Below are 11,734 nucleotides of genomic sequence, written 5' to 3'. Positions count from 1 at the left end.
TTTGTTACACAAAAATTGGATATTATTCACAATTTATTTAACTAATTTATTCATAATAATCAATTTATTCACAAGTTACATTATTCAGAATAATTTTTATTTTTTATTTACAACTAAAATTATTTAAAATAAAATATTGTTCTTTATTCACAAATTAATTAGTTATTCATACTTTTAGTTTTTATTCATTAGTTTGATTTGTTTTTGCCTAACTCTGACAATACAGACAACACAAGTATAAACAGTATACAATTTATCATATACAAAATAAACCTGTGTTTTAGATGTATATATAATATTTTTCAGCAGTAGATGAACCTCAGGCGTTCAATTTGTGGCAAGATCATGCAAAATATGTTCAACAATCTACCAGCCGTAAATCTCATGGAGGACAGTTACATGATAGTGGCTTTCCCTCCAAATTAAATTTATACTTGAAAAGCAATCATGCCCGACAATCAGATGATATCCTTTACTAATATGGAAGGATATATGCAAAGTGTATCCTATACTATCAAAAGTGGCCGTTAAATATCTAGTACCTGTTGCGATGTCTGTCCCAAGCGAAAGATTATTTTCTAAGGCAGGATTGACATTAAATAAACAAAGGGATCGTCTAACTTCTAAACATGACACGGTACCGTATATTTTGCGATACGTTTAATACACGGTCACCTCGTCTCTTCCATCAGACGCCCTATTACATCGCGAGCCCAGCCTGATTAAAGTACTCCCGCTATCTAGCTAGGGTGCAAAGTCTATCTACTAGAGCGCGATCGACCACCGAGCGCCGGCGGTGAACGATCTATCTTGCCTTCGACGTCTTACGTGAACTAATGCCACCCGCCAATTACTTGTGACGTACTTGAAAGTAATTTTTTATATATATATATATTTTTTTTTTCTATTGCAGTAGTGTATACATTCTCAGTTTTTATTTTTCTACTTAATTTTTAAATAAATAAATATTCATATATATATATATATTTCTTATTTAACATTTTCTTGTATTTTTTTCTCTCTCTCAGCTAGTGCCACTACATCATTTGTTTAGACGGATTTTTTTTTTTTGTTTCCTAAAAGGAATAAATTTATTGGCACTTTTAACAATTCCGTGTCAAACATTTAAATCAACAATTATTTTTACAAACTTTAGACGATACTTTATGGTTAGGTTAGTCAGTGAACTTCAATTTTAAGAAATACATGTTACATATAATTATAATAAAATTAAATTAAATATTAGTTTAAGCATTGGGAAATTGATGTGTTAAAATTGAAAGTGATTATTGTATTACTATTACATTGTTAACCATTTTATAATTTATGCTACTCGTATATTAATTTTTATAATAAAGTTTCTATTGTACAAAAAGAACTTTTATTATGTTCCTAAAATAACCCACAAAATGAACCAAACCATTGAGAAAATTCCCAATTTCCCAATAAGCCAATCCACCACTAGCCATAACTGTAATTAAAGAACCATAAATTGGTGTACAAGGCACTGTATGACTGAAATACTGAATTAATAAAAAAAAGGATAGAAACTTAACCTTTAAAGAACTTTATTTCATTTAAATTTTTCCATGTTCTGAAAAAATTCTATGTTAAAACATCGATATTTTTCTCGAAAATTCGACGTAACGACAACATCGATGTTTTAAGTTTCGATATAACATCAATGTTTGAACAATTTAGCCCATCTCTAAAAAGCAACTGTATTATTCCAGTAAAAATGATATTTAATACGTGCATTGAATTATTGGTAATTAAGTTCGAAATCTAAATTTTAAATTAAACTATTAATATAACTGTGTGAATTCTTGTAATCCGCAGCATTAAGCATCTTGTAGTGCATCGTCGGGCAAACGAACTTCAATTGGGGTTCGGCTGTGTACTTCAACCAATGGGTCGAAGAGACACGTGCCCACTATCTTGCACAGCAAAGAAAAGCCGTTTGCGAACCGACTAAAATCATTGACTTGGGCTGGTTCGTCGATCGCGTTGATCTGATCGGTGCTGCCCTCAGCAGGGAGCCTAGAACTCATGTCCGTGGTCTCCGGTAGCGTATGCAAGCCGAGCCAAACGACCTTGGAATTAAAGGCATTTGATAAAATTGTGGAAACCTAGCTAATTTAAAAATACAATATTTAAAGAGCGGAGCAGTTAGAATTATTATGTTACGTTGATAATTTTAAAAATTTAAAACTTCATCAATAATAATATATCATTTTCAACTTGTCATTTTTGGGTGTAAAATGTTTTTCTTAGTATTTCATGAAGTATATTAACTATATTGAATGTATATTAAAATAAAGCTTAAATATATTAAGACAAGAAATAATTAATTTAAATAAATGTACTCTAAGAAACATTACTCTATATTATTTTTTTTGTGTGTAATTTGTAAATACGAGAAAAACGAGAGCTGATGAAAGTGATTGAATCAAGAAAAATAAAGTTAATCGAATTACATAATTATTAATTTGTTTTCGTAATACATTAAATCAATATTTTAGCGAGAAAATAATTGACACTCAAATAAAAAATATTATTAATAGTAACGTATTACTATAGAAATTAAATTCATATTGTTAAGTATTCTTATATAGTATTTCTCAAAAAAAAAAAAAAGTAACAATAATAAAATATTATTTTTGAATAATAATCTTATTCATTATGGATGTTTACAGATTAAATACCAAAAACTTAACAGACTACATAAATTTAATAAATCAAAATACAAAATTAAGATCGTTTAATGAAAAATGTACTCAAGAAAACTTTCAAACCATTGGTGAGTTCAAATTTTCAAATTTTTATTCTTAACACGCCATTTCATATTTTCAGTAAATTTTTAGTTTTATTTAATATTAAAAATTATATTCTAAAACAAAATAGTTATAAAACAGAACTTTTAAAATAACGAGTCATCAAATAAATATTAAATGTACTATCTTCTTAATTCGACTACTTTATCAATTTTTGGTGGCTACTGATACAATATAAAGATTCTTTTACATATTCAGTGAACATTTTATTCTTTGTTATCAGTATCTATGGTGTAAATATATACGAAAGCCTTTCCAAGCATTAGCTTATATTTTTTAATTGATCTCTCAATTATTTCAGTAAATAATATCGCAGTAAAATTACTAAAAAATTTTCAGATAGTGCATATATATCAAAAATATGTTTTAAAGAAACTTTAGACATAGAAGATGAAAGTGGTACACATATTGGTGAATTTTCTGGTAAAATACGAGAATCTTTTTCAAATTGCAATACCAAATCGTTTACAATTAGTATTCACTCATCAAAAAGTACCGAAAGTCACAAAGAGATCGAAATGAGTCTCTTTAGTAATTGCACCACTAACTTTCAATCTTTTGATGAGAAATGGTCACAGTATGTATTTGTTTTAAGGTTGTATGTAATTTGTAGGATATAATATTTGATTACTATTACACTTCATATTCAATATTTTAGAATATTCGTAGAAAAATGTTGTGGCATATAACAATATACAGGGTAAGTTTTTAATTACGCCTCGCGAAAGATATAAGAGATTATTTTTGTTTTATTTTTTAACAATAATGGTTATTTGTTGAGCTAGTTTACACAAAAAATTAATTGTCTGCTACCATCTAATACTAAAAACTCATATTAACTTTCAAATAGAAAGCTCAATTTTTTGATATTAGATTTTAAAAAATATTCGTTAAAAAATTATATTATTCCATTTTCAAAAATTTTTAGGAAGTCAAATACAAATAAAACAGCTTAAAAGATAAATATTAATAAAAGTTTTAATTAGTATCTCATATTATTTTAGATATTACTAATCGTCTGTTATTTTTAAACAACTCTGTATGTAAAAAATCCAGCAAGCGGTATTAGAAATATTTAATTTTAAATTCAAAAGGCACCAGTAGTCCTTCTTAAAAAATAATTCTCAGGCGTTATTGTCAATTAAAACATATAGAATTAAAAATTATATGAATACATAAAAACTACTCTTTTAGTTTATCGATGATAAAATTCAAAAATAATTAGCTGAATTATCTTACATTATAGATAGCATTTAAAATCATAATCAAGTTTTTTATAGAAAAAATAATACTTAGGGATAATTTTTAAAAGTAAAATGAGGAAGTAGGTATTATTGGAGTATTCATTCATAACAGTATGAATAAACTTAAAAATTAGTTATTAAAAAATGTACAAATAAAGAAAACATGAAATTTTGTTAATTTTTTTTTTTTTTTTTACCAAAAATTTAATTTAAATTTATAAAAATAAATTTTTGTAGTTGAAGACCAAAATTATAATATAATGTTATGTAAACATGTAAGTTAGTCATTTTAAATGAATAATTTTGTACTGCAAGTGTTAACTTAAACATAATTGTTTTTACGATTACTTTGATACTAATTTAATTTTTATCGAATACAAAAAAATATAGTTTCATAAAAGAATTCTTTGTAATAAATATTAGGCCTCTTAAAATGAAAAATAATGTTTAAACAATTTTTTTTTAAATATGCTGTTAGAAAAAAATTTTTATTTTCTTTTAAGGATATTCTATTTATTATATACAGTAGAGCCTCGATAGTCCGGACCCCCGATAATCCGGTGAGCGCGGTAATCCGGACGCCATAATTCCATTTGTTCTGTGTATAGATTTTAAGAGAATTCCCGTGACTTATTTATCTATGTGTAAGATATTGCTATCGACAATTTTGTTATTTTTATTACCAACTATTCCTAGCAAAGACTGATAGTAATAAATTGATGGTTAGTTCGTTTACTTCTCTTTTATCGAGTGGTGTGTTGTTACGATGACTCCGCGAAAACATATAACGTTAAGTTTAGCTCAAAAAGTTAAAATAATTAACCTTATAGATAGTGGCCATAACTATGGTATGATTGCGGAGAAATACGGGATAGGAAAATCGACAGTTGGTGATATTAAAAAAAATAAAGAAAAAATTTTGAAGTTTGTTAGTACAACTGAGAGTGGTTCGGGCAGACGTAAANTTTTTTTTTTACCAAAAATTTAATTTAAATTTATAAAAATAAATTTTTGTAGTTGAAGACCAAAATTATAATATAATGTTATGTAAACATGTAAGTTAGTCATTTTAAATGAATAATTTTGTACTGCAAGTGTTAACTTAAACATAATTGTTTTTACGATTACTTTGATACTAATTTAATTTTTATCGAATACAAAAAAATATAGTTTCATAAAAGAATTCTTTGTAATAAATATTAGGCCTCTTAAAATGAAAAATAATGTTTAAACAATTTTTTTTTAAATATGCTGTTAGAAAAAAATTTTTATTTTCTTTTAAGGATATTCTATTTATTATATATATATATATTTAAATTTTAAACAATCAACTTTTTTTATGTTGGTGAGTAATGGACCAACACAAACTATTTGTTATTTTAAATCTTAAATTGTTCCCATAATAAATTAAATAGTTATTTATGAGCCATTGGATTTATTAAATTATATTCTATATTTTAAATCAAATAATTAAATATCCAAATAATATACTTATTTTTGTTATTAAGTAATATTAAGTAAAATTAGCACATCATCAATATTTTTAAAAAATATTGATATAGCTGCAACAGTTTATATGCGATTCTATCTTTAAATTGTATTATTATTATTATTATTATTATTATATTTATAACTTTAATACTGTTAAGAACATCTGTATTATTAATAATTAATTATTTTTTTATTAATTTTCATTAATTATTAAATTGTATTTTTTTTTAATGCTTTAATAAAATAAATAAATCACCCATTAGTAATATAATTAGACATTAAAACATATGATAAATTACATACTAGAAATTTAGAATTTATTTATTTTTTCAATTATTTCTAGTAATTATACATGTTATAAGATCTCTCAAATAAATGAGTCAGTGCTTAAAAAAATAATTTATCGCAAATTGATTTTAGTTATTATAAAAATTAACTTTTTTAACATGATGTTTAGAGTCATACCTTATTCATAGAAAGACATCGGGGGAGGGCATTATGAAGGCCAGCCCTCTAGTATTGAAGCAGTACTCGAAATGTTATAGTAACTGTTATTTATTTTTACCCTACATATTTTTAATTAATTTTGTTATCTATTCTGATTTAATTTTTAAGTTTTAAAATATTCCGCCACAGATATCGATAAAAATTGCACAATGCCTGGGGTTAATTTGGACCAAGTACTCTTAACGAGTTACCTTACCAAGAATTATTCAAGCCTATGTAAAAATGGTTTTCTTATTGAATTTTACGTATTCTACAAATTATAAGATTTTTCACAACTTAATTATCTTTGAGAAATAATGTACTATACAAATTTATGAATATTAGTTTTAATTGAAAATTAATGTAAGCATTATAAATGTTTTAATAAAAAAAATCTTATCAAAATAAATTTTATTTCAAATCCTTTTCAATAATTCCTAAAAAGAAAAAAATTAATATTAATTACATTATTATTACGTATAGTATAAGTAAATACATTTTTCTTTTAGAAAATCAGACGAAAAATACAAAACTATTATTATTTCTCGCGAAAATAATGATAACATAACTAACGTTAATATCACATCGAATGAAGAAAAATTGAACCAGTCAATAAAATTTTCTTCTAGTGATACTCAGGTTTGAATTTTCGTTGAAAAATGTTTATGCCTGCAACGAACATCTAATGTGAAAATATTCCATACCCATCTATATAACCCACCTATATAGTTGACACCGTAAAATATACACAACAAATTTTTAATTTTTGCCCAAATTTGACACTTTTGTACCAGAAAAGGAGGTAGAGTGCAGTCAAGAAATGTTTTATAACATAAATAGTTATACTTGCGCCTCTCTCTTATCTAAATTAAAAAATCGTATCTTATCATGTCGTATCACTCTATAATCACTCTTCTCTAATTTATAGAACTTTAAATCACACAATAACATAATATTGTTTTACTTTATGAGAATAATTATTTTTTTATCTAATAGAATTTACTCACAGAAGGAATGAACTATGCTTATATGCGTTATCTAGCTATCATAAGATACAAAGGTGTAATCAATAACTACTCAGCTATTTCTATTAATGGAATACTTTACAAAACAACTTATGTAAAAATTTAACTATATTTATTTCAGTGACATAACTTTGAACTAACTTGTAATATTTTTATAGATATGTTCAGTAGAAGAAAAACATAAGGTTAGAAATATGAACATAGCAGTGTCAATCATCAAGAGAATATTGCAAAGACATGATTCACCTCAATCTCCAAGCATTAAAATGACTTCGTTGTTTACTCAAGCAGGTTATTTGTTAGAACACACGTGGGATGATAATAGCAGTAGAAAGTTGGTTATCAAACATTGTATGGTGGTTTTGGAAAACGGACAAGTATACACAGATTCGGCATTACGTTTACGGAAGTACTGGGATGAAGATATTAGATTAAAGTCAATGTTCCTAATGAAAGTTGTAAGTTATAAAATCTTTATGATTGATCTCATTCAATATTATTATTTTTCAACTAAGAGGTTTAATTTTTTAGTCAGAATTAAAACTTGAATATAAAAGCTATTTAAAAAATAATAGTGAAGTAAAAGATATGATTTTGGACTACATAAAGGAAATATTAATATTCAAACCTGAAGATGTATTGGCATTTTCTATTAAATACTTTGAAGAGATATTGTGAAATCTAAAAAAAGAATAAATATTTTCAAAAAAACATTATTTTTTTTACCCGCCGTTTTGTTGCGAACTGCGGCTAAATGATAATAAATATTATATTTTTATATCATTTATTTGGAAATTTTGTATTCATGTCAAAGGCTCAGAGCCTGGTGTAGTCGCACCTATTGTACCTCCCTTCCGCCGACTCCACTTGTTTGGGAAAGGAAGGCACAGTAAGAGAAATGAGATTTAAAGTTCTCTTCTTAATTAAATTAGTTTTTAACAATACTCCCTTATGAAATATTTAAACATTTAACTAATAAAAATTTGATAACACTGATAGTTAATGTTATACTATATAACATTTATTTAAATGTGTGTTATTGTGTTATAAATAATGCGATGTCAATTTGATTAGGAAAAGAATTGTCGTAATTTACATATAGTAATAGTAGATGGGTTATTTAATTATTATAAGAGTAATTGTAATAGTATTAGAGTATGGTGATTTTACACACAAAATATAATATATTATCAAGTATTCCTATTATCTACGGAATTTGTAAATATTTAATAGTTTATACAAGAAAAAATATTCGTGTTGTTTAGTATAATGATGCATAGTTGTTAGATAATATCTCACAATACTAATAAATAGCCATGAAAAAAGAACGTGAGAAAAGTAAAAGATGAATATTTATCGTTGCTCTTAATAATCTTCTCATTACGCTATACCGACATCCCTTTTTTTAAGAATTTTTGTTAGGGTTGTTTGATTTGTTATTAAAGTATTATATAGGATGGATTGTGACATTCAAATTATTAGGTCAGTCTTGAGTTTACATTCGTATGCATAGTTACGCAGTTACGAGTCATGTTAAACGTGTGATGTAATTGACAATTATGTCGTCATATAGAGATCGGTGAATAGTGGTTATTAAAAGATCCTATTCTCGAGCGCACGTGATCTTAGAAGCCAGAGATGACAATGCAACAAGCTCTAGAGTTTAGGTTCCCTGTCGGACAGGAAAATGGCGAACGGACGTTTTCTGTCCACGGACAGCTTCGAGCGGCCTCATTTATTCCTCTTACGGAAGACGACATGATTACCGCCCTGAAGTAATACCTAACGGTAGTTCCAGGGCGGTCCACACTTATGCCGGTCGGAGAAAAATAAAATAAAAGATCGGTGAATAGTGAAAGACGGATTAGACTTAGTTATCCACCTGTGGTACCTAACCATTTGAATGTTGGTGAAGGATCGGGATGGAGAAAAATACCTGGTAAGCCGATCTTGAAATCGAGCAATTCTGGTAGAAAGTTTACCCTAATATGGAAACTCAAGTTAACGACACAGCATGCAAGTATAGATCACTATGAGCTTTATTGTTGTAAAGAGACAGGAGCAATAGCTGATGTTACTTCATGGCGAAAGATATGTAATATTTTGCCGTTGAACTTGCCACAAGCTTGTGATGGAATATTGTGCGCTACAAGTGGCATGTATTATTTTGCATTACGAGCTACAGATGAATACGGAAGGAGCTCTCTTTTTGGAGAAACGCAATTACACCTCAATAGCATAGATTGTGATGAGATCTTGTAAGTTATAATAGTTTTGTTTGTTTTTGTGTAACAAATAATATTTTTTTATTATAGATAACCACTCTATTCATGCATGGGGATAATGTTAAATTAAAAAATTATCATATTTTAAAGAGAAAAATAAGGTGAATAAAGAGAGAAAAAATGAAATAAAAGTATATAATTATAATAATTGTATGAATTTATTATCTATATACTTTTAATAAATATATAGTTAATATAAATAGATATATATTTTTCATCTAGATGAATGTAAATTGTCAGACCGTGACAGTTTTTACAGTTCTTTGACAATGTCCACGATTTCCAAAGAAGAATATGATCACGAAAGAAAAGTGTGGAATTACTTGAGTGTAAAACATTGGGAGAATATAGTGATAAATACTTAATGGTAAACGGTTATTATTAAAACTCTTAGTAACATCTAGTTATACAATTATAATATAAAAAATTATTAATGATTTTTCAGATACTAACAGACTTATTTCAAAAATTCCGTTCACAGTGTATGATAAATTACAAACTCGATCCTGCTCATTATTACACGTGTCCCGGCCTTACGTTCGACGCAATGTTAAAGTATACTGGTGTTAAACTTGAACTTATTACGGACAACGATATTTTGTTAATGTTTCAATCGACTATTCGTGGTGGTCTTTGTCAGGTTGTTCAACGCTATAGTAAAACCAATCAGCCGAGATTAAATGACTACGATTCGAACAAGCCTCACAAGTATTTACAGTATTTGGAAGCCACTAATCTCTATGGTACAGCAACTCTTGTTATGGTAATAAAACAAAACACTTCTCGTTTTATTTTTATATATATATATATTAAACTATAAATTTTGAGTTTTCAGGTAAAAGCGTAACAATTTTTACGGATAATCTCGTAGCTGTACACATGTATAAAGAAAAAATACAATTTTTCAAACCGATATAAATTGGGCAAGCTGTATTGGACATTAGCAAGTGTATAATGTACCAATTCCATTATGAAACCTTGTTAAAATTATACAGTCCAGAAAAAATTTAATTAATATATGTGGATACTGATGGTTTGATATACGAAATTGAAACATAAAAATTCCAAGATGATGTACAAAACCATTTGTTACCATACTTTGACACATCAAATTACGATAAAAGTCATCCATGTTACAGTAACGCCAAAACCAAACAACCGGGTACGTTTACCGATGAAGCTGGCGGCAAGCATATAGAAGAAATTGTTGCGTTATCACCAAAAGTGTATGCTTACACTATAAAATCTGATGGCGATGAAAAAAACTTATGCGAAGTGAAGAGACTGAAGGGAGTGTCAATGGGTGTCGTTGCGCGTACAATTGGAATAAAACATTATTCAAAGTGTTTGAAAGAGCAATTATCAATTAATCGTAGAATGTCAATCAACCATTAGATCCAAAAATCACATTCTAAAAACAATAGAAATGGAAAAAGTTGCTTTAACCTGTAAATATGACAAACGTGCACTAGTCGGTGGTGATGAAAAATATCCGTATACATAAAAGCTTGGGGACATTATTATTCTTTTAAAAAAAAAAGTGAACAATGAATGAGTTAAAATAATTTTTTTTTTTTTGTTTAATATAATAATTTAATTTAAATTGTTATTATATATATATACATATATTTAATTTAGATTTACTAGAGAGCACGAGTCAAATTTTTGTGTACGATCTCCTGATTCACTAGTTTCAACCGTATGAAAAGTTATTACTATATAACGAGATCTGTCTATGTTAGAGGTTGATTTAACCATCCAACTTGTTCTTTCTGAATTCGGCAACTCTGGAAAAACCTCCCCAGGCTGAAGACAAAAGACAACGGATTTAGTCTTATATTGACATCGATCACGCGTGCGCTAAATGGTTTTCATGTGACATCCTTCCCAAATTTCTGTATGCGTGCTGTTCAAGATCAATTAACAATGGGATTGTACTGGGCCAGGACTCTATACAACACACTTTCTATGCGGGACGTCGTCAGCTCACTTGTAACCCTCCAAAGAAAATCGGAGATAGAACCTCTAACCACACCACTTCAATCCGAGCACTACCTACGAGACATGATAAAGAAACATCTGCCCCAAATCATCTAGATCAAGGCAGTAAAAACCCTCTTTGATTTAAGTGTCGATATTCAGAAGCAATTGCTCATTCGTGATCTGACAAAGATAAAGTCTTTCACCTACGTCTCGCGAGTAAATTATACTCTCTCTCGAACTTTGGTTTACAGGAGATATACAGGGTGGCCCACCACTCACTGACAACTTAAATAACTTTTGATCCAGTTAATATTTTTAGTTGATTTTTTTTTTAAATAATAGTTATACGTTAGGTCTATAGCTATATCTCAATAATTAATTTTTTT

At 27.6% G+C, this 11,734-nt stretch overlaps 1 protein-coding gene across 1 annotated transcript; it reads left to right on the top strand.

The window, feature by feature from the left end:
* The first annotated feature begins 447 nt into the window (after positions 1–447).
* On the top strand, positions 448–7,797 carry LOC126898256 (ciliogenesis-associated TTC17-interacting protein-like). The gene is made up of 6 exons (XM_050672196.1): positions 448–499; positions 3,174–3,415; positions 3,493–3,534; positions 7,052–7,174; positions 7,239–7,538; positions 7,612–7,797. Exons 1-6 carry the CDS (start codon positions 448–450, stop codon positions 7,756–7,758), a joined length of 906 nt encoding a protein of 301 aa, XP_050528153.1. The 3' UTR covers positions 7,759–7,797.
* Positions 7,798–11,734: the final 3,937 nt, after the last annotated feature.

This window comes from Daktulosphaira vitifoliae, unplaced genomic scaffold (genome assembly GCF_025091365.1).
Source record: "Daktulosphaira vitifoliae isolate Bord-2020 unplaced genomic scaffold, ASM2509136v1 Scaffold_2, whole genome shotgun sequence".
NCBI classification, from domain to species: domain Eukaryota; kingdom Metazoa; phylum Arthropoda; class Insecta; order Hemiptera; family Phylloxeridae; genus Daktulosphaira; species Daktulosphaira vitifoliae.
Note: the sequence above shows the minus strand (reverse complement) of the source record. Positions and strands in the feature narration are given on the sequence as shown.

Excerpts from the sequence above, each read along its gene's own strand:
- LOC126898256 (XM_050672196.1), top strand. The coding sequence starts at position 448 with ATGCCCGACAATCAGATGATATCCTTTACTAATATGGAAGGATATATG. Across the intron at positions 3,535-7,051 it reads GGCATATAACAATATACAGG|AATTTACTCACAGAAGGAAT; the intron begins GTAAGTTTTTAA and ends TTTATCTAATAG. Across the intron at positions 7,539-7,611 it reads CAATGTTCCTAATGAAAGTT|TCAGAATTAAAACTTGAATA; the intron begins GTAAGTTATAAA and ends TTAATTTTTTAG.